We start from the raw sequence: 24341 nt of genomic DNA, 5'->3' as shown, positions 1-24341 counted from the left end.
TTGGTTTCCATATTTACGAAAGGGTATACTTGCTTTGGAGGCAGTTCAGATAAGGTTCACTAGGTTGATTCTGGGGATGAGGAGGTTGACTTATGAGGCAAGGTTGAGTAGGTTGAGCTTCTACTCATTGGAATTCAGAAGAATGAGAGGTGATCTTATCGAAACGTATAAGGTTATGAGGGGGCTTGACAAGGTGGATGCAGAGAGGATGTTTCCACTGATGGGGGAGACTAGAACTAGAGGGCACAATCTTAGAATAAGGGGCCGCCCATTTAAAACAGAGATGAGGAGAAATTTCTTCTCTCAGAGAGTTGTAAATCTGTGGAATTCGCTGCCTCAGAGGGCTGTGGAAGCTGGGACATTGAATAAATTTAAGACAGAATGATAAGGGGATAAGGCGTTATGGGAAGCGGGCAGGAAAGTGGAGCTGAGTCCATGATCAGATCAGCCATGATCTTATTGAATGGCGGAGCAGGCTCGAAGGGTCGCATTGCCTACTCCTGTTCCTATTTCTTATGTTCTTATTTTCTTAAGAACATAAAAATATAAAAAATAGGAGCAGGAGTAGGCCATTTGGCCCCTCGAGCCTGCTCCACCATTCAATAAGATCATGGTTGATCTGATCTTGGCCTCAGCTCCACTTTCCTGCCCGTTCCCCATAACCCTTGACTCCCTAATCATTCAAAAACTTAACAAATGCCTTCTAAAAAGGCAAGTGAACTGTATCCACTGGATAGTCTTTGCCAGCTAATTAGTTCCCATTTCAAAGGCTTTTAAGCATGACATATTCACTTCAAAATACTTAATTGCGCTTTGGGACATCCTGAGGCCATTGAAGGTGCTATATAAATGCAAGATCTTTCTTTCTTATTGCTTCCAAAACTATGCAGACATCTTCCTTTGACTTTTTAATGAAAATTGATGTTATCTAATCCAAAAACTCCTGAGTGTTATTCCTCACTGACACTGTTGGACTAATGGGCCTATATTTCCTCAATTAAGGTCTCATTCCCTTTTTTATCATTGTGATAGCATTCGCAGTGCTTAAATATAGCTCATCCTCCATAAACTTCAGCACATCCAACACTCTGCTGCCTGTGTCCTAATTTGCACCAAGTCCTGTTCACCCATCACCCCTGTGCTCCCAGTCCAGCAACGCCTCAAATGTTAAAATTCTCATCCTTGTGTTAAAATCCCTCATTCTTCCCTGTCTCTGTAATCTCCTCTAGCCCTGCAACCCTACAAGATCTCTGCGTTACTCCAATTCTGGCCTCTTACCCATCCCTAATTTCCTTCACCCCGTCGTGGTGGCCGTGTCTTCAGCTGTCTATGCCCCAAGCTTTGGAACTCCCTCCCTAAACCTCTCCACCTCTCTCTCCTCCTTTAAGACGTTCCTTAAAACCTACTCACCTGTCCTGTGCCAAATTCTGTCTGATAACGCTTCTGGGAAATGCCTTCGGACGTTTTTACTGCCATGCTCCACCTCACAATTGACAAGCTCCCTGCTGGAGTGGAACTAAACTACAGAACCAATGGGAAGCTGTTCAACCTTCGCCGTTTCCAGGCCAGGTCCAGGACCACTCCAACCTCTGTCATCGAGCTACAGTACGCGGACAACGCCTGCGTCTGTGCACATACAGAGGCTGCACTCCAGGACATAGTCGACGTATTTTCCTCAGGTTTGAGGCGGTTTTCCCGCTCCAGCGTGCACGCGCCAACCCCTTACCGACTGGCAGGAACCCCCTTGCGATATTGCCCCGTTCCCGGAATTGCCCCGCGGGGAGTGGCCCCGCTGCCGGTCGGTGCCACTGACAGCTTTTGCGGCCGGTACACTCTCTGTGGCTGGGCGGTGCGGCCGCCCTTAAAGGGGAGATGGCACTGCCGACGACGCCATCTTATTTTTTTTTTTGTCGGCCGACTGCCAGATCGGGCCGATAATTATGCCCCCAGGTTCGGCCGGGCCGCCAGCAGCAGCCTGCCACCCCCTCTTGGGTACCAGGCCACTGGCCCGGCCGAAATCCTCCCTGGTGGCCCAGTGTTTACCACTAAAGTGGCTGCAGAGTTCGCAGTGGCCCTCCCCTTTAACTGAAGGGGAGAGGCGTTGTGACACGCCAGCACGATGATGTCATCAGCCCGGCGCTGATGACTGACAGCCTCGGTCATTCCGCCGCGCCCCACTTCCGCCCCACTAGTGACGGCCACTCCGTTCCTCCCCCACGATGAGGCCATTTCCGCCCCGCTCCAAAAAAAATCCTCGATGTGCTGAATTCCGACATGCATTGGGGCGGCCGGAACACACCGAAAACGATAGGTGCACCTCGTTTCAGGAGGTGGGCAATTTCGGCCCCGAGACTTCCAGTCTGCTCTTTCTCAAATATAATGAACAATTATAACAGAGAGAAGCAAAGCCTCCAAAGAGTGTTTAATAGTTCACCATAAATATAATACAAAACCTGATTTGTGCATTACCGTTTATTATGTTTAAACTCTCATTTTTCATAAGACACAGATCCTCAAAACAAGAGGTTAGGGGATGATCTAAAGGTCTTTGTGAACCAAAAGTTGGATTAAACATAGCTGAGGGTTCTATCAGGGATCAGGCTCACAGAACACTGTGCTTAAAGGCTGAGATGAAGTCGGGTGGGAGGAGGCTCGTGTGGACCATTAGGACCAGCATGAACCTGTCGGGCCAAATGGTCCGTCTCCGTGCTGTAAAATTCCATGTCATTCTTTCTTCTTTAATTAGGAGGGGAAAAATAAATGCTTCAAAGAACTCCTTTCCTAATTTTTTCGCACTCATCTGTGGGGAAGAGTTGCTCTGGCCACTAGATTTAGCTGCACGACAAACAGATGTGACAAGGTTTTCTCTGGACACTACTGAAAATGAAATTATGAATGCGTCAAAAAGGGAAGTTTGTTCATGACATTGCAAAGCATTGCAACCCGGAGAATCGCCCGCTCTCTGTCTCGGACACCAACAGGGCCATGGGTACAGCACTTATTTGTTTCCGCAGGTGTCCCCAATTCATTGAATAAATTTAAGACAGAAATAAGACAATTTCATTAAGGATAAGGGAATAAAGGGTTATGGGGAGCGGGCAGGGAAGTGGAGCTGAGTCCATGATCGGATCAGCCATGATCTTATTGAATGGCGGAGCAGACTCGAGAGGCCGTATGGCTTACTCCTGCTCCTATTTCTTATGTTCTTTGTTGGTACAAATAGACAGGAGCTCCATTGGAATGATACAGGAAAGTGGCCCCCATTCCCCTCCCGGATCCAGGAAAATTTCCATTCCCTTCCAGAGAAAATCAGCCAAGACTTGTGAGCTCTCTCATCCGTAGGTATCTCAAGGTGTGGATTCCAGACAGGCATTGGTTCTGATGAAGAGTACATGCCCAAAGCGTTAGCTCATCTCTTGGCTCCACAGATGCTGCCTGACCAGTGATTTCTGTCTTTGGTCCTTCGTACAGCTTTCTTGGCCAGCGGTCCACCTCCTAACACAGTAACTACCCCACAGCCTCTATCAATGCATCGTTTCTTTTAACCAAACATTCACGGGATAAGCAGCTGTTTGCGCATGAACACACCCTCAGTTAAGGACGCTTCCCACTGTTACTGTTGGTGGCTGCAATGGACAAATGGCCTTGACCACAGGTTTCACTGTTATCTCATTTTAGAATCGTAGAATTATACAGCACAGAAAGGAGGCATTCAGCCATTCGCAGATGTGCTCATTACCCCGTTAGTCGAGACGTTCCTGTCCTTTGTGATTTGCAAGAATCTTTTCACGACAAATAAAAATCCCGAATCATCTCTTCCACCATCTTCAAGAGACCCGAATGTTCAAGCGGAAGCTGAAATCTGTGTCAGCTGGTCAGAAATGGTTGGATTTGACAGAGTGGGGGCAGCTTTTCCAACTCACCGCCCGGGCGATACGCTGGCGATCTGGATCGGATCGGCTGCCCGTTATAGAATCCGCCCGAGTTTCTATCCATTGAAGTCAGTGGAAGCGGAAATTGAACCCTTTCTATAAGGGGTGGACAATCCATAAAGCCAGTTTTACACCCACGGCGGTGAGTTGAAGAGCTAAACCCAGAGCCTTATATTAATGAGAAATAAACTTTACACACATGTTTACACGCATGCATACAGTATTGGTTTAGCAGGGCCCTCTCAAGCCAAAGTGAAATGAGCATTTGCTCCAGTGACTGCTGGTGATCCTGGCGCACCAAGGCCTACAGCCTCCATATGAGATTCCTCTACATTAAAACCAGTTTAAACTAAGCAGGTTAATGCCTCCCTTAAAGCCCTTGCCCGAGGAATGCCACACAAATTCAATAGGCTCGCTTCCGCATTCTGGGACCAGCTGGTTTCTTCGGGGAACAGAATAAAATCTACGGTGTGTTTGTCTTCGAGTCCGTCCGGCAAAGTGAGTCAGAAGAAAGTTTCCTGCAGTGGGTTAGCCCCAATTATCAGACAGCTCGTGCAGGCTTCGAGCAGTGGGCTTCACCTTGTGGCACCATTAGGCTACAGGGAGAGAAACAGGAGAAAAAAAATAAGCATATTTTATTGATATCCGTAAAATGTGCAGTTACTTTTATAGGGCACAATTTTCCCCAGTGATTTGCGCTGTATTCTTGGCCTAAGTTGAAAAACCACAGTTTCCGGTTCACGAGAGAGAGAGAGAGAGGATCGGACCGCCGGCAGAATGGGGGCCGAGAATGGGACCGGACTGGGAGAATGGGGACCGAGAATGGGACCGGACCGGGAGAATGAGGGCCGAGAATGGGACCAGGCTGGGAGAATGGGAGCCGAGAATGGGACTGGACTGGGAGAATGGGGGCCGAGAATGGGACCGGACCAGGAAAATGGGGACTGAGAATGGGACCGGACCGGGAGAATGGGAACCGAGAATGGAACCGGACCAGGAGAATGGAGACCGAGAATGGGACCGGATTGGGAGAATGGAGACCGAGAATGGGACCGGACTGGGAGAATGGGGGCCGAGAATAGGACTGGACTGGGAGAATGGGGAACGAGAATGGGACCGGATCGGGAGAATGGGGGCTGAGAATAGGACCGGACCGGGAGAATGGGGACCGAGAATGGGACCGGACCGGCAAGCCCTTCGGGCGGGGTTGAAGGTAAGTTGCTGTTATCTGTTTTTCAATTCTTTTAATGTGTTGGGAGCTGGCTGGATGCTTCAGCTTGCATTGTGTCCCTGGTTACCATGGCAGCTCGATCTTTTTGGCGCAGATCAAGGCTCCACCCCCAAAACTAAAGGTCGGGTTAGGCCACGCCAAAATGAAGAAATCAAACGGGGGAACTTAGAATCTTTTTTTTTGGCGCACTTAGGCCCCCTAAAATCGGGTGTAACTCTTCTACTACGCAAAAAAAAGCTTTGGGGAAAATTGAGCCCATTATTCGTGGCCTGGATTTTCAAATTGCTGAGTGTGTGTGGTGGGGGGGCGGTTGAGGGGGGAGTTGCGGACGTCTCCAGCGGGGCAGGACTCTGGGGCCTTGAGCACAAGACTCTGGTCACTAGGAGCCCCTCCCTGCCGACCTCACCACGCTGGGCGCTGGGGCCTAGCAGAGCTGTAGGGATGGAAGTTCCTGTTGGGCGCTGGCATGGAATGGGCTCGACTCAGCAACCCGTTATACTCCCCGTCCGAAATTCAGCCCCATTGGCTTCAATACCCTTGTATATAGGGCGGGGCGAGTAGCGGGCGACCGATGTGTTCATACCCACTTCGCTCTCGCGCCTGAGGCAACCTTCGCCACCCCCATGGTGCTCAGCGTCCGATCGGAGCAGAGGGAAATACAGAACGAAAGACTTGCATTTATATCGCGTCATTCACGACCACTGGACATCTCAAAGTGCCTTACAGCCAATGAAGTACTTTTGTAATGTAGTCACTGTTATGATGTGGGAAACGCGGCAGCCAAATTGTGTACAGCAAGCTCCCACAAACAGAAAAGTGATAATGACCAGATAATCTGTTTTTGTTATGTTGATTGAATGAAAATATTGGCCAGGACACCGGGGATAACTCTCCTGCTCTTCTTCAAAATAGTCCCATGGGATCTTTTACGTCCACGTGAGAGAGCAGCCGGGACCTCGGGTTAATGTCTCATCCAAATGACGGCATCTCCGACAACGCAGCACTTCCTCAAGATGGACTGGAGCGTCAGCCTAGATTTATGTGCTCAAGTCCCTGGAGTGGGTCTTGAACCCACAACCTTCTGACTCAGAGGCGAGAGTGCTGCCCACTGAGACACAGCTGCCACAGAAGCCACATTTCCCTCATGTGAATTGAAATTGTGCGCACCTGCAACATATGGGCAGGCTCATTTTGGACAACTGGATTCACCCACTGGGAAATGGAGGGTGGGGGGCTTGGGGGAGAGGCAGTGTGCGACACAGGAAGTTTCCGCCCACACCCGCCCCAGTTCCACTGGAAAATTGGCGGGTTGTTGCGGACAATCTATCGCCATATCTTTACTTGGGAAGTACTGCGACAGTTAATCATGATCAGATTAAATTGGTTGCCATAATTTATTAACGCAACATATTTCTGCTTAGTTCAGTGCTTTGTGAAGCAGAATAGTCAACATGTATCGCATGTTGGAATATGAATAGAATCACACAGCACAGAAGGAGGCCATTTGCCCATTGTGCTTGTACCGGCTTTCTGAAAGAGCGATCCAATTAGTCCCACTCCGCCGGCTCTTTCCCGACAGCTCTGCAATTTTTTTTCCTTTTCAAGTATTTATCCAATTCTATTTTGAAAGTTACTGTTGTCCCATCATCCTTTCAGGCAGCGCATTCCAGATCACAAGAACTCGCTGCGTAAAAAAAACATTTCCTCATCTCCCCTCTGTCCCTTTTGCCAATTATCTTCAATCCATCTATTCACAATGCTGTGAAGATTATTTACCCAGGCTCAAGAACGTACCTTCCCCACAACTTCAGAAAAGTACCCCAGGAAATATTCTGTAAAAATATTCTTTCATAGGGTGGTGCGAATCTGTCAAACTCGCTGGAGTGGAGGAAGCAAATTAACGTCGACATATTTCATCATAGACAGTCCCTCAAAGCGAGGATAAATTGCTTCCACATCCCGAACTGCATCTTGGAGGGTGGAAGATGCCTGTGCGTGGATTTTTTTAACGTGTGGTGGCCGTTGCTCACCAACCACCACACGGGCTTGACAGAGCTAGGTCTTGGTCCAGTGGCAAGGAATTAATGGGAGGCTGAATGCATACATGGGGGAGAAAGGAATAGATGGAAAAGGAGGCACGGTGGGAAGAGGACATTGGAGTGAGAGGAGGCTTGTGTGGAGTATAAACACCAGCATGGATCAGTTGGGCTGAATGACCTGTTTCCCTGCTGCGGGGTCTATGTAATTCTATGTACAGTACAGTAGACACCTCAAGTCGCTGGAGAAATACCACCAACGATGTCTCTGTAATTTCCGACAAATCCCCTGGGAGGACAGATGCACCAACATTAGCATCCTCGACCAGGCCAACATCCCCAGCATTGAAGCACTGACCACACTTGATCAGCTCCACTGGGCAGGCCACATTGTCCGCATGCCAGACACAAGACTCCCAAAGCAAGCGCTCTACTCAGAACTCCTTCACGGCAAACGAGCCAAAGGTGGGCAGAGGAAACGTTACAAGGACACCCTCAAAGCCTTCCTGATAAAGTGCAACATCCCCACTGACACCTGGGAGTCCCTGGCCAAAGACCACCCTAAGTGGAAGAAGTGCATCCGGGAGGGCGCTGAGCACCTCGAGTCTCATCGCCGAGAGCATGCAGAAATCAAGCGCTGGCAGCGGAAAGAGCATGCGGCAAACCAGTCCCACCCTCCCCTTCCCTCAAAGATTATCTGTCCCACCTGTGACAGGGACTGTGGTCCTCGTATTGGACTGTACAGCCACCTAAGAACTCATTTTAAGAGTGGAAGCAAGTCTTCCTCGATTCCGAGGGACTGCCGATGATGATGCTGATGTAATTCACGCTACACTCCGATTAACCTTGTGCTATCTCTGAATGAGGGCTTTGTGCAGCTGCAGAGGGCTGGCAGTGCCCATGGAGCAGTGCCAAGGGAGTAACCTACTTACATCTTAAACTTTTAATCAACTTGAGAAATTTTTTAAACAATTTCGTAAAACTTTTAAACTTTTAAACAACCTGGAGAAATTTTTTAAAAAACCTATGGAGAAACTTTTAAATAACTTTGAAAAACTTTTTTTTTAAACTTTGGAAGAAACTTTTAAAAACATCCCTCATAACTCCAGTGGACAACTGACCTTCCTAATGCCTGCCCCCAACCAAGCCTTGGGCCACCTACCATCAATGGCGCTACTTGGCGCCGAGCTTGCGGCCAACATCTCGCCATAGGCAATTAGGCTCATACAGCAGTGCCTGGTCTCCAGGCGTCTTGGACCCTCTTGCCACCAAGAGCTTGCTCAGTTAAGCCCGTGTGGCAGCCAGTGTGCAATGGCCACCCCACGTTAAAAAAACTCATGCACAGGCATCTTCCACTCCTCTAACATGAAGTTCTGGACCTGGAATGTCAGGACCCTCATGAACAACCCCAACAGCGACAGACCGGAATGCCGCACCGCCATAGTTGCCCGGGAACTTAGCCGCTTTGACATTGATATCGTCACCCTAAGCAAGACCCAGCGGGCAGAGGAAGGCCAATCAAGGAACAAGTTGGAGGTTACACCTTTTTCTGGTAAGGAAAACCAGAGGAAGGACGCCGCCTTCACACAGTCGGCTTTACCATCAAAAATGAACTGGTCAACCGCCTCAAAGACTCCTCCTGCAGGGTTAACGAACGCCTCATGACTCTTCGACTCACTCTATCCCAGAACCAATGCGCCACAGTCATCAGTTCTCGATGCAACGGATGAGACCAAAGAGGATTTTTATACCAACCTCGAAACATCCCTGTCCTGCGTCCCCGCGGGCGACAAATTGTTGCTCTTAGGTGACTTCAACGCCAGGTTGACAAAGACACAACTCTTTAGGGAGGCGTGATTGGCAGAGAGGGTGTAGGGAAAGCCAACTCCAGCGGTACCCTACTCCTGACAAAATGTCTAGAACATGAACTCCTCATTACCAACGCCCTGTTCCGCCCGAGGGACAAATACAAGGCATCGTGGCAACACCTTCGCTCCAAACACTATGTCATTGTCCGAGCCAGGGAATCGCAAGGATGTGCACATCACCTGCGCCATGACAGGAGCTGACGACTGCAGGACGGACCACCGCCTAATCCGATCCATCATCGACATTAACCATTGCCCCAAAGCAGAGGGGACAGCAGAAGCAGTGCTGCAAAAAAGTAAATGCGGGGGCACTTAAAGGCCCAGCTAAGAGAGTCCCATACAGCCAGCGCCTCACAGCTAACCTGGCATGCCTTAATGACCCTGAGATGCTGAATGCCCACAGCGTTTGGTCTGCCCTCCAGGCCTCTATAACCAGTGCCTGTGAAGAGACACTTGGTCACTCAACCAGAAAACACCAGGACTGGTTTGATGAAAATGGTCAGGAGATCCAAGAACTAATGGATCACAAGCGCAGAGCGTTTCTGAGCCTCAAGCATCAACCCAACTCGGGAGCAGCAAAACAACATTACAGGCAGCTCAAGACTGAGGTCCAACAAAAAACCCGGGACCTAAAGAACAGGTGGGAATGGAGAAAGCACAAGAGATACATCAATTGGCCGACAGCCACGATATGCAAGGATTCTTCATTGCAGTCAAGGCCACTTACAGTCCAAACTCCCAAGGCCCCACCCCTCTCCTGACCAAGAACGGGGAAACACTCATCAAGGACACCGAGGCTGTCATGGCCCGCTGGAAGGTGCACTTCGAAGATCTCCTCAATCGAGACTCTGCCTTTGACTCGAGTGTCTCGACTCCATCCCGCAGCATGCAACCCGCCACCACCTCAGTGAAACCCCAACGCTGCACGAGGTAGGCACAGCCATAAAACAGCTCAAGAACAACAAGACTACGGGAACAGATGGAATCCATGCTGAGGCGCTCAAGTATGGCGGAGAGGCGCTGTTGGCGCGGATACATGACCTCATCTCTCTCATCTGGAGGGAGGAGTGCATGCTGGGATGCAGTGATCGTGACCATCTTTAAAAACAGGGGACAAGTCCTACTGCGGCAATTACAGTGGAATCTCCCTGCTATCAGCCACTGGGAAGGTTGTCGCTAGAGTTCTCCTCAACTGTCTTCTCCCTGTGGCCGAGGAGCTCCTCCCGGAGTCACAGTGCGGATTTTGTCCCTTACGGGGCACAACGGACATGATCTTTGCAGCGCGACAGCTGCAGGAAAAATGTAGGGAGCAGCGCCAGCCCTTATACATGGCCATTTTCGAACTTACAAAGGTCTTTGACACTGTCAACCGCAAGGGTCTATGGAGCGTCCTCCTCCATTTTGAATGCTGCCAAAAGTTTGTCAACATCCTTCACCTGCTCCACAATGACATGCAGGCCATGATCCTTACCAACGTATCCATTACAGACCCAATCCGCGTCCAGACCGGGGTCAAACAGGGCTGCGTCATCGCCCCAACCCTCTTCTCAATCTTCCTCGCTGCCATGCTCCACCTCAGTCAACAAGCTCCCCGCTGGAGTGGAACTAAACTACCGAACCAGTAGGAAGCTGTTTAACCTTCGCCATTCCCAGGCCAGGTCCAAGACCACCCCGACCTTTGTCGTTGAGCTACAGTATGCGGACAACGCCGACCGCCTGCGCACATTCTGAGGCTGAACTCCAGGATACAGTCGATGTATTTATTGAGGCATACGAAAGCATGAGCCTTACAATAAACATCTGTAAGACAAAGGTCCTCCACCGGCCTGTCCTTGCCGCGCAGCACTGCCCCCCAGGATTCAAGATTCACGGCTTGGCCTTCAACAACGTGAACCATTTCCCATATCTCGGGAACCTCTTATCAACAAAAGCAGACTTTGATGCGGAGATTCAACAACGCCTCCTGTGCACCAGTGCAGCCTTCGGCCATCTGAGGAAAAGAGTGTTCGAAGACCAGGCCCTCAAACCTACCACCAAGCTCATGGTCTACAGGGCCGTAGTAATACCCGCCCTCCTGCATGGCTCAGAGGCATGGACGATGTACAGAAGACACCTCAAGTCTCTGGAGATATATCACCAACGATGCCTACGCAAGATCCTACAAATTACCTGGGAGGATATGCGCACCAACATTTGCGTCCTCGACCAGGCCAACATCCCCAGCATTGAAACACTGACCACACTCGATCAGCTTCGCTGGGCAGGCCACACAGTTCGCATGCCAGACACGAGACTCCCAAAGCAAGTGCTCTATGCAGAGGTCCTTAAGGCAAACGAGCCAAAGGTGGGCAGCGGAAACATTACAAGGACACCCTCAAAGTGTCCCTGAAAAAGTACAACATCCTCACTGACACCTGGGAATCTCTGGCTAAAGACCGTCCGAAGTGGAGGAAGAGCACCCGGGAGGGCGCTGAGCACCTCGAGTCTCATCGCCGAGAGCATACAGAAACCAAGCGCAGGCAGCGGAAAGATTGTGTGGCAAACCTGTCCCACCCACCCTTTCCCTCAATGACTACCTGTCCCACCTGTGACAGAGACTGTAATTCTCATATTGGACTGTTCAGCCATCTAAGGACTCACTTCAGAAGTGGAAGCAAGTCTTCCTCGATTCTGAGGGACTGCCTATGATGATATGATGATCTCTGAATGAGATGAGGTGCCAGTTTGCAGCAAATTAGGCGCAGTTTATATTGTGGTTACATGCCCGGAAGGAACTGTTTTGGGTTAAGTGCCCAAAACTCTTTTCCTTCAAACTCTTAAAATGAGCGGAATGAGGAAACTTCCTCTCTCTCAATCTATCAAACCCAAGTCACTGCGGTGAAGTTTGAGTCGAAAAGGCTTTCTTTGATAAATCATTGAACGCAGCTGTTCATATCGGGGGTGTGGCTATAATTGGGCCTCAGAGGGTGACAGCCCCCCCCCCCAATTCGCACCCAAACCCTCACCTCTCATCGCCCACAAATCTGAGCACTTGTGAATGCCACTCAGGTGAGATGCAGCGTGGCGTAGTTTACCCAGAGTTAGCAGTCGGGCACGAGCAGAGCCACAAAGACCAACCTTAGGACACATGCCGCGAGGTGGATGGGCCACTGGTGTAGGTGGTTGGAACACCAGTGAGGGAGAGATAAGATGAGCGGACATGGGGCCAACCTCTAAATGTACCATTCTGTGAATCAACGTTAGCGTCCTTCACCAGGCCAACATCCCCAGCATTGAAGCACTGAGCACACTTGATCAGCTCCACTGGGCGGGCCACATTGTCCGCATTCCAGACACAAGACTCCCAAAGCAAGCGCTCTACTCAGAACTACTTCATGGCAAATGAGCCAAAGGTGGGCAGAGGAAACGTAACAGGGACATTCTCAAAGCCTCCCTGATAAAGTGCGACATCCCCACTGACACCTGGGAGTCCCTGGCCAAAGACTGCCCCAAGTGGAGGACGTGCATCCGAGAGGGCGCTGAGCACCTCGAGTCTCATCGCCGAGAGCATGCAGAAATCAAGCACAAGCAGCGGAAAGAGCATGCGGCAAACCAGTCCCACCCTCCCTTACCCTCATCGACTAGCTGTCTCACCTGTGACAGGGACTGTGGCTCTCGTATTGGACTGTTCAGCCAGCTAAGGACTCATTTTAAGAGTGGAAGCAAATCTTCCTCGATTCCGAGGGACTGCCTATAATGATGATGATGCTTCAACACCGCCTCCACTGGGGTAATTGGGAGGGAGCGGCATTTAAAGCAAAATGGTGACTTGGGTTGTTGGTGCAGCGCAATGTAAACGACTTGCTCTGACGTCAGACCTGTGGGCCCGCCCACATTTTCATGCCGAGCTACACCACTGATTGCCAAGGTGCATTTCTGATCACGGGTATTAAAGTGGCATGTGTTTCCTCATGGGCCAGAAAAGCAAAGCACTCTGGTCCCTCAAATTACTTGCAGCTTCTACCAGTCTTCTTAGCTATGGCTCAGTGGGCAGCACTCTCGCCTCTGAGTCAGAAGGTTGTAGGTTCAGGTCCCACTCCAGAGACTTGATGTGCTGAGGGAGTGCTGCACTGTCGGAGGTGCTGTCTTTCGGATGAGATGTTAAACTGAGGCCCCGTCTACCCTCAGAGGTGGAGGTAAAAGATCCCATGGCACTATTTCGAAGAAGAGCAGGAAGGTTCACCAGACTGATTCCCGGGATGGCAGGACTGACATATGAAGAAAGACTGGATTGACTAGCTTATATTCACTGGAATTTAGAAGAATGAGAGGGGATCTCATAGAAACATATAAAATTCTGACGGGATTGGACAGGTTAGATGCAGGAAGAATGTTCCTGATGTTGGGGAAGTCCAGAACCAGGGGTCACAGTCTAAGGATAAGGGGTAAGCTATTTAGGACTGAGATGAGGAGAAACTTCTTCTCTCAGAGAATTGTGAACCTGTGGAATTCTCCACCATAGAAAGTTGTTGAGGTCAGTTTGTTAGATATATCAAAAGGGAGTTAGATGTGGCCCTTACAGCTAAAGGGATCAAGGGGTATGAAGAGAAAGCAGGAATGGAGTACTGAAGTTGCATGATCAGCCATGATCATATTGAATGGTGGTGCAGGCTCGAAGGGCCGAATAGCCTACTCCTGCACCTATTTTCTATGTTTATCCCTGGTGTCCTGGCCAATATTTATCCCTCAATCAACTTCACTAAAAACAGATTATTTGGTCATTATCACATTGTTTGAGTGCAAATTGGCTGCTGTGTTTCCTACATTACAACAGTGACTACAGTGCAAAAGTACTTCATTGGCTGTAAAGCGCTTTGAGACGTCCGGTGGTCGTGAAAGGCGCTATATGTCTGAACTTCCTTTGCCCATTATGTTAACTCTTCATTTCAGACAGGTTAAACACTTTCATACAATAATGGACATGGGAACGTGTTCATGAAGGTTAACCCATCTGTTGCTAACTAGGATCGCAAGCCTAACACAACCGGAACAATCCTCTCTGCAGAGAAGGCAGATAAGGGTTTATTTAAAGTATCTTTGCCTCATAAACACACAGATATGCAGTAGCACAACAGTTCTCGATATTTACTGCAGCTGTTTAATATAATTTTACTGCCATTGGTAAAGTAGATAAATTGCTCTGAAAGCAGGCCTGGTAGGGAAATGATAAGGTAATCTTTAACAGCGAAGTAATGAGGTATCTTACCTGAACCACAGCAGGAACAGCAGTCTCCACAGATAAATCCAATCAGTCCGTTGACGACCTGAAAGGCGCAAAGAACGATCTGAACGCCACTCATCACCAGCAGGAGCGAGAACAGCGTGACATGCCAAGTGACTATGTTGGGGGGATCTTTGCACTCATTCCACATGGAGTGATTTGCCAGGTAATCGCTGCCAAAACAAAGAGACAAAGCACAACGACTGAAAACCAGTCAGCAAAACCCATTGATAGAATCATACAGCATGGAAGGAGGCCATTCGGCCCATCGACTCTCTTTGGCGATCTATCCAATTGGTCCTGCTCCCTCGCACATTTTTCATTTTCCAAGTATAGATTCAATATCGTTTTAAAAGAACATAACAACAAGAACTAGGAGCAGGAGTCGGCCATTTGACCCCTCGAGCCTGCTCTGCCATTTAATAAGATCATGGCTGATCTGATCATGGTCTCAGCTCCACTTCCCTGCCCGCTCCGCAGAACCCTTTATTCCCTTATCGCTCAAAAATCTGTCTATCTCTGCCTTAAATATAGTCAATGACCCAGTCTCCACAAGCTCTCTGCGGCAGAGAATTACACAGATTTACAACCCTCTGAGAGAAGAAATTCCTCCTCATCTCAGTTTTAAATGGGTGACCTCTTATTCTGAGACTATGCCCTCTAGTTTTAGTTTCCCCTATCAGCGGAAATATCCTCTCTGCATCCACCTTGTCCAGCCCCCTCATTATCTTATATGTTTCAATAAGCTCACCTCTCATTCTTCTGAACTCCAATGAGTATAGGCCCAAACTACTCAACCTATCTTCATAAGTCAACCCTCTCATTTCCAGAATCAACCTAGTGAACCTTCTCTGAACAGCCTCCAATGCAAGTTTATTCTTCCTTAAATACGGAGACCAAAACTGTATGCAGTACTCCAGGTGTGGCCTCACCAATACCCTGTACAGTTGTAGCAGGACTTTTCTGCTTTTATAATCTATCCCCCTTGCAATAAAGGCCAACATTCCTGATTACTTCCTGTACCTGCATACTAGCTTTTTGTGTTCCATGCACAATGACCCTCTGTACTGCAGCACTTTGCAATTTTTCTCCATTTAAATTATAATTAAAAAAAAATGTTTTCTGCCAAAGTGCATGAGCTCGCATTTTCCCACATTATACTCCATCTGCCAATTTTTTGCCCATTCACTTAGCCTGTCCAAATACCTTTATAGATTTTTTGTATCCTCCTCACAATTTGCTCTCCCACCCACTGTCGTATCATCAGCAAACTTGGGTGCCTTACACTCAGTCCCTTCATCCAAGTCATTAATATAGATAACGTTTCAGGTCGATGACCTTTCAATGACCATAGAAAGGTCACCGGCTTGAAACGTTAACTTGGTTACTCTCTCCACAGATGCTGCTGGGCCTGCTGAGTATTTCTAGCACTTTCAGATATCCAGCATCCAAAGTATTTTGCCTTTTTTAAGTCTTAAATCTGTGTCCTCTGGTTACCGGCCCTGCTGCCAGTGAAAACATTTTTTCATTATGTACTCTATCAAAACCCTTCATAGATTAAATCTCCCCTTGACCTTCTGTGTTCTAAGGAGAATAATCCCAGTTTCTCCACATAACTGAAGCCCTTCATCCTTGGTATCACTATAGTAAATCTCCTTTGTTTTTTATTCATTCAAAGGATTCGCTGGCAAGGCCTGCATTTATTGCCCATCCCTAATTGCCCTTGAGTGTCTCGTTGGATCTTGAGTTTCAGAGAGCAGTTAAGAGTCAACCACATTGCTGTGTGTCTGGAGTCACATATAGGCCAGACCGGGTAAGCACAGCAGATTTCCTTCCCTGAAGGTCATTAGTGAACCAGATGGGTTTTTACAACAATCTGGTAGTTTCATGGTCGCCATTACTGACACTAGCTTTTTATTCCAGATTTATTTAATTAACTGAAGTTAAATTCCCCAGCTGCCGTGGTGGGATTTGAACGCGCGTCACTGGATTATTTGTCCAGGCCTCTGTATTACTAGTCCAGTAACACGACTACTGTGCTACCTCTGTAGCCCCATTGATATCCTTCCTACAGTTTAGGGCCCAGATTTGAACTTAATACTCCAGTGGTGGCCTAACCAATGATTTATGAAGGTTTAGCAGAATTTCCTTGCTTTTGTACTCTCTGCCTCTATTAATAAGGCAAGGATCCCATAGGACTTATTTAACGGCTTTATCAACGTGTCCTGCCATCTTCAAAGATTTGTGAACATACACCCCCTGGTTTCTCTGTTCCTTTAAAATTGTACTATTTATCGATCAACATGCTATCTGATTTTCCATTTTCTGCGCTTCTGCAGTTGAATGCCCTGATTTCTCCTGATTTTCCGCTGTAGCTTGGTGGAAGATCCGCGGAAACCCCAAGTGCTTGCCTCAATTCTCCGGGATGTCCACAGATCTTCAGCGGAAGTTACAGCGGGCGATCGGGAGAAAGTCCCCGTGGAAACTCGATCCCCTTGCGCCGTCTGAAAAAATGATCCCCTGCCCATTTCAGACACAGACTTGGAAGCTGTGCTATCTTGGTCAAAGTACAAAAATGAAAATCAGGTAAATTGTCCATGGGAAGAGACCCAGGCCCATTGAACTGGGAGTCAGTCAGGATAAGACCCCTCATTGTAGCAATAAATGGAATGAAAATACAAGGGAAAATAAAGGGATTTTCCAGAAAGGTCTGACCAGGATATGGGAGCAGGGTTATGTTTCAGGATGTTTATATTTTCTGATATCTCTCGACTATATCCATTTAGATTGTACTTGTGTAATTACTCCTAGATTCAACATTAACTGTTCTGAGCAGATGGGAAATAGTCAATAATCTTTACAGTGAGTCTTATCAGACTTAAGTATTGAGTCAACACTATTGTTTTATTATTTTTAGTCTTTACAGTGAATCAAATGCAGCCTACCTTTGTGGCACTGTCGGGGCGGGGGTTATATACTCAAACATATTGCACTATTAAACCCACCACCAAACTCATAGTCTACAGGGCTGTTGTTAATACCCACTCTCCTGTACGGCTCAGAGACATGGACCATGTACAGTAGGCGCCTCAAGTTACTGGAGAAATACCACCAATGATGTCTCCGCAAGATCCTACAAATCCCCTGGGAGGACAGATGCATCAACATTAGCGTCTTCGACCAGGCCAACATCCCCAGCATTGAAGCACTGACCACACTCGACCAGCTCCGCTGGGCAGGCCACATTATCCGCATGCCAGACATGAGACTCCCAAAGCAACCACTCTACTCGGAACTTCTTCACGGCAAACGAGCCAAAGGTGGGCAGCGGAAACGTTACAAGGACACCCTCAATGCCTCCCTGATAAAGTGCAACATCCCCACCGACACCTGGGAGTCCCTGGCCAAAGACCGCCCTAAGTGGAGGAAGTACATCTGGGAGGTTGCTGAGCACCTCGAGTCTCGTCGCCGAGAGCATGCAGAAATCAAGCGCAGGCAGCAGAAAAAGCATGCGGCAAACCTGTCCCACCCACCCCTTCCCTCAACGACTATCTGTCCCACCTTTGACAGAGGCTGTAATTCCCATATTGGACTGGTCAGCCACCTAAGGACTCATTCTAAGAGTGGAAGCAAGTCTTCTTCGATTCCGAGGGACTGCCTATGATGATGATGATTACACTGATAGCCTGTCTGGGTTTGAATCCTATGTATCTGTGACAAGTCTTCATTTTTTTTTGGAGTGGAGTATACTGGTTCTATGATTATAAAGGGGGAATTTAAACTCCCAGGCGGGTAGCCAGCACAGGCTGTCCGGGAGCTGCAATGGGAGACCTGGTCCATTTTAACAGCTAGGCTTCATTCCATCCAGAGGCAGGTGACTCACTTTTGGGCCTACAAAGATAGGAAGGCCCAGAGGCTACCAGGCCGGCAGCCAGCTAAGTCACGGGGAGGGGGGAATTGATAGGTGGACGGAACGGGGGTGGGCGGGGGAGGGTGCGAAGGTTACCTCGTGCCCATCCAGGCCCCGCAAAGATGAATTTTGCACTTGCAAGACCTGGAAGCTGGGACAGTGAATAAATTTAAGACAGAAATAGACAGTTACTTAAACGATAAGGACATAAGGGAATATGGGAAGCGGGTGGGGAACTGGAGCTGAGTCCATGGTCGATCAGTCATGATCTTATTGAATGGCGGAGCAGGCTCGAGGGGCCGTATGGCCTACTCCTGCTCCTATTTTTTATGTTCTTATGACCACCTGCGGGTTGTCTGCTGGGTTTTATTGAGCACGACCTGTGCGGCGAGCGCCTCACTCAGTAAGCAGTGAAAATAGAATGGGGGTCTTAGCTTGGTGGTGGGACCCCCGGTTGACATATATTTATGAGGCTCCCTCCTGAGTCCAGCAGGCACCTCAGCTGCTAGAGAAAGCAGCGACACTAAAATAGTCGCAGGACGGGAAATCAGCGGTGAGTGTACCTCTTAGTGATAAACTTCCATTCTGCCTGGTTTCTATCGGGAAGAGAGATTTAAAATTCCCTCTCAAGATTGGGCTTGAAAAGCTGAAGGTTGTAGAAAAAAGGGAAGACTGAACAACAACAAAAACGTGCATTTAAATAGCGCCTTTAACTTAGTAAAAATCCCAAGATGCTTCACAGGAGCGTTATCAAACAAAATTTGACACCGAGCCACATAAGGTGATATTAGGGCAAATGACCAAAAGCTTGATCAAAGAGGTTTTAAGGAGCGTCTTAAAGGAGTAGAGAGAGGTAGAGAGGCAGAGAGATTTAGGGAAGAAATTCCAGAGCTTGGGGCCCAGGCAGCTGAAAGCACGGCTGCCAATGGTAGAGCGATGTAAATCGGGGATGTTCGAGAGGCCAGAATTGGAGGAGCGCGGATATCACGGAGGGTTATAGAGCTGGAGAAGATTACTGAGATAGGAATGGGTGAGGCCATGGAGGGATTTGAAAACAAAGTTGAGAATTTTAAAATTCAGATGTTGTTTAACCAGGAGCCAATGTAGGTCAGCGAGCTCAGAGGTGATGGGTGAACAGGACTTGGTGCGAGTTAGGACACGGCAGCCGAGTTTTGGAGGAGCTCAAGTTTATGGAGGGTGGAAGATGGGAGGCGGGCCATGAGTGCGTTGGAATAGGCAAGTCTAGAGATAACAAAGGCGTGGAAGAGTTAATGTGATCCATATTTCTGAGGTCCTGGGAAAAGAAATTGCTTTAGAGTATTGGTAGGATCAGTGGAGAAGGAGGAGGGGAAGTGCATTCCGACACAAGTACTGGATGTGTCTGTCCACAACCTCTGCTGCTGATGGCACCAAAATGACAACGGGTGTCCCAGCCCCTGCACAATTAGTCCTGACTTGAACAAAGTGAGGAAGCAAGGAAAGGAGCAGAGTCTGTGGGGTGAAGTATTCAGAGCTTAGATTGAGCAAGCTGAGTGAGCAGTAACTGTAGTACTGATAAAATACTGAAAGATTGTAACAGGGAAAGCGATTGTTTGAAGCCCAGAAGTGAGAGGGGATTACCTATCAGATAATGGACAGAACTTTCATTGATGGATGCAGCTATTTGCACTAGAAAAATGCTCTGATTGTCTCTGATAGGCTCCCCAGGATCACATGACCTGATTGCTGATTGGTCCCCTTGGAGGATAAGCCTCACCCAGAGGTTTCTCTGGAATGTGTAACTGGAACCGCCCAGCCCAAGTTCTGAACAACGTGGGCGGAACAGGATATTTACAGGCCCCGGTTCCAGTTTCGGGTTCGAGGAGTCCGCGCATGTATGGGAGGTGGTGGTGCGCATGCGAAGGCGTCGGGGGAGGAGTCCAGAACATGCAGGCACAGAAGGAGGCTCAAAAAAACTAGTGCAAATAGTTACTCCGTTCATTTATATGGTGCCGTTCATAACCTCAGGATGTCCCAAGGCCCTTTACAGGCAATTAAGTACCTTTGAAGTGTACTCACCGCTGTAATGTAAGGAGCTTGTTTTTGCTTGCATCCTGCTCAGGAATGTGAGACAGATGCTACAAGGCACTCCCTTGAAACGGGAACAGTATTGCATGCTTGTCTCAGGGAGGTCCGAATAGGGGAGCAAAATGTAATTTAAATGGGGCAAAAAGCAGGATTTAGAATAAGCGTTCATGCAAAACGATCACTGTTAAAGGGGGCTGTTGTCGATTGGCCAGGTTGGGCTTCTGTAACTGTTTACTGACTCAAAAATTGCCACAATTGCAATAGACTCTTTATCCCCAGTGGTTTACTCAATAAAATTCCAATTTTTCATAATTTGTGCATGAGATGACAGGATGATGTCATCACATGGTCACTGTGTGTGTGTGTAAAGTGCCGTTAAGTACACTAAAGCAGCTTGACATGGTCACACGCACTTAATGACTGGGCAGTTGTAATAAAAGAGTGTTTAAAATGAGCTCATGGATGCATTTGAGAAACTAGCCCCAGATCTAAGTAATAGTCACTTGATGTTAAGTGTTCTTAGCTGGAGTTGGGGTATTGTCACTTAGATTTAATTGGGCCGGGTAATGAGCAGGCCGAGCTTTATAGGCCCTATTAAGGGAAAGTCATGTTCAGCAGCGGGATGGAGCCAGCAGCGGGGTCACGACCTGTCATGGCCACCTGCACCATTTACATTGTTGCATCATTGGACAAGTATCGCTAACAGGGTATCCTTGGGGACTTTAGAAGAGTTAGAATTTCAACAAACTGGTACAATGCTGGCAAATCCGAAAGAGCCTCAAGGGATGATGTTTCTTACCCATCAGTAAAGATGTAGGTATAGTTGATGTTGCTATTTGTAGTGCACTTTGGACCGAGATTGAGGCCCACTGCAGAAACGATGAAACAGTAGGCGGCTCCAGCCACACCTATCCCCGCAAAGATTACAGAGGAGAAATTCTAGGTAAAGACAAAGCAACAAATTCATTAAATGAACAAACATAAAGATTGACCAAAGCAAAGTTGCAGTGTCTTTTAACAGATCAAAAACAGATTTCTCCATCGTGCTCCCCTTCACTGTAATTCAGACTGCCTTCATGTTCAAAATGGATAATCATGATCCATTAGAGGATAAATCATATTTCATTATTTCAAATTTATATCTTTGAGATGGGACTGACATTCGCATAGGTTTTTACAACAAAGTAGGACCTGAAGATTGGCCTTAAACTAAGAGCCCATTCTGGATACTGTAAGATATGCACCGGTGAGCATGCTGCCAAGTTCGTACACTATGGACACTTACCGCAATTTTGCCGACCTCGATGGGTCCGGTGCGGGCGGTGGCCATGACAGGTCGTGACCCCGCTGCTGGCTCCATCCCGCTGCTGAACATGACTTTCCCTTAATAAGGCCGATAAAGCTCGGCCTGCTCATTACCCGGCCCAATTAAATGGGGTCATCAGTCTGGTGACATCATGACGCACTTTCAGCTGGGATTTTTATGTGAAGGCTTTTGACAAGGTCCCAAGATTAGCGTGTAAAATTAAGGCACATGGGATTGGGGGTAATATATTGACGTGGATAGAGAACTGATTGGCAGACAGGAAGCAAAGAGTGGGAATAAACGGGTCCTTTTCAGAATGGCAGGCAGTGACTAGTGGGGTATCGCAAGGTTCAGTGCTGGGACCCCAGCTATTTACAATATACATTAATGATTTAGATGAAGAAATTAAATCTAATATCTCCAAGTTTGCAGATGACACTAAGCTGGGTGGCAATGTGAGCTGTGAGGAGGATGCTAAGAGGCTGCAGGGTGACTTGGACAGGTTAGGTGAGTGGGCAAATGCATGGCAGATGCAGTATAATGTGGATAAGTGTGAGGTTATCCACTTTGGTGGTAAAAACAGAGAGACAGACTATTATCTGAATGGTGACAGATTAGGAAAAGGAGCGGTGCAATGAAACCTGGGTGTCATGGTGCATCAGTCATTGAAAGTAGGTACAGCAGGCAGTAAAGAAAGCAAATGGCATGTTGGCCTGCATTGCAAGAGGATTTGAGTATAGGAGCAGGGAGGTCTTGCTGCAGTTGTACAGGGCCTTGGTGAGACCACACCTTGAGTATTGTGTACAGTTCTGGTCTCCTAATCTGAGGAAGGACATTCTTGCTATTGAGGGAGTGCAGCGAAGGTTCACCAGACTGATACCCAGGATGGCAGGACTGACATATGAAGAAAGACTGGATCGACTAGGCTTATATTCACTGGAGTTTAGAAGAATGAGAGGGGATCTCATAGAAACATCTAAAATTCTGACTGGATTGGACAGGTTAGATGCAGAAAGGATGTTCCCGATGTTGGGGAAGTCCAGAACCAGGGGTCGCCATCTAAGGATAAGGGGTAAGCCATCTAGGACCGAGATGAGGAGAAACCTTTTCACCTAGAGAATTGTGAACCTATGGAATTCTCTACCACAGAAAGTTGTTGAGTCCAGTTCGTTGGATATATTCAAAAGGGAGTTAGATGTGGTCCTTATGGCTAAATGGATCAGGGGGAATGGGAAGAAGGCAGGAGTGGGGTACTGAAGTTGCATGATCAACCATGATCATATTGAATGGTGGTGCAGGCTCGAAGGGCCGAATGGCCTACTCTTGCACCTATTTTCTATGTTTCTATGTTTCTATTACATTTGAAGTTTAAATTAACATCATCATCATAGGCAGTCCCTCGGAATCGAGGAAGATTTGCTTCCACTCTTAACATGAGTTCTTAGGTGGCTGAACAGTCCAATACGAGAGCCACAGTCCCTGTCACAGATGGGACAGATAGTCATTGAGGGAGGGGGTGGGTGGGACAGATTTGCCGCACGCTCTTTCCGCTGCCTGCGCTTGATATCTGCACGCTCTCGGCGATGAGACTCGAGGTGCTCAGCGCCCTCCCGGGTGTGCTTCCTCCACTTAGGGCGGTCTTTGGCCAGGGACTCCCAGGTGTCAGTGGGGATGTTGCACTTTATCAGGGAGGCTTTGAGGGTGTCTTTGTAACGTTTCCACTGCCCACCTTTGGCTCGTTTGCCGTGAAGGAGGTCCGAGTAGAGCGTTTGCTTTGGGAGTCACGACATAGTGCTGCCAATGTACTACAGCACTGCAAACACGGACAATGACTGCACAGAGGTACACGGCTGCACCCACGTTCTCCAATGACTCCCTCCAGATGCTTACGGAGGGAGTCACAGCATGCAGATAGGTCCTCTTCCCTTCCAATGGGCAGAGAGACCTCTCCAAGAGACCAAAAGAGCCTGGTTGCAGATTGCAGAGGGCACAAGTAGGGATGTGGTCAGGAGGACCAGGCTGCAGTGCCACAAACGTTTCAATGATCTCAGTAGATCACGAAACATTAGCACAAAGCCAAACTCAACGTCATCCTGATGTGCCACTCATCACATCCCCATCACTCTGCCTTCCTTACCCTACTCCTTGACATCCTTACTCACACCAACTTAGCTTGCACCTCCACCCATCCCTCTCTCTCTATCTACATGATCCCCATCTCACTAGCCACCCCTCACATTCACCCTCATCCTAGTGCAATCATACCAACTAACACACAAGGGTAGGTACTTGGGTGTTTTATCCAATATTATGTAAAGTTTCTATTAATGTGGCGTCAAACATTATTTTTTAAATTTTCAACACAACTGTCTTGACAGATTTGTGTGCGCCTTTGGAAGTGGCTGAGTGAGTTGCAGTGAATGGCGAGACATAATGGTACCCCACCCGCAATGGTGATGAGTGTGAAAGGAATGGCTTGGGCATTGTAGGGATGCTTTATAGTGCTGGTGTGGGGTGGTGCCAACTTGGTGCATCATGTGGCAGCCAGCGTGTACAGTTTCAAGTGAAGTAAATCTGGCCATGGTGAGACCATCCCTGGCCTCCCGCACAGCAATGTGGTCGGGTGCTGATGCCCTGTGTCCTGTGCAGCATCAGGTGATTGCGGAGAAGGTTGGTGTTGTTGTTGGTGCTGCTGGTGTGCCTGGTGCTACTGGTATTGGGGCTGATCGTG

At 48.2% G+C, this 24341-nt stretch overlaps 1 protein-coding gene across 1 annotated transcript in view; it reads right to left on the bottom strand.

The window, feature by feature from the left end:
• Positions 1 to 2460: 2460 nt before the first annotated feature.
• Positions 2461 to 24341, bottom strand: part of LOC139265402 (transmembrane 4 L6 family member 4-like) — a 29720-nt gene continuing 7839 nt past the window's right edge. Inside the window, exons 3-5 of the mRNA XM_070882394.1 lie at positions 21104 to 21243; positions 14313 to 14500; positions 2461 to 4528 (exon numbers count right to left, since the gene is read on the bottom strand). Of these exons, the coding sequence (XP_070738495.1) occupies positions 4524 to 4528; positions 14313 to 14500; positions 21104 to 21243 (333 nt within the window). The 3' untranslated portion in view covers positions 2461 to 4523. The remainder of the gene's footprint in view (positions 4529 to 14312; positions 14501 to 21103; positions 21244 to 24341) is intronic.

This window comes from Pristiophorus japonicus, chromosome 6, assembly GCF_044704955.1.
Source record: "Pristiophorus japonicus isolate sPriJap1 chromosome 6, sPriJap1.hap1, whole genome shotgun sequence".
NCBI lineage: Eukaryota > Metazoa > Chordata > Chondrichthyes > Pristiophoridae > Pristiophorus > Pristiophorus japonicus.
Note: the sequence above shows the minus strand (reverse complement) of the source record. Positions and strands in the feature narration are given on the sequence as shown.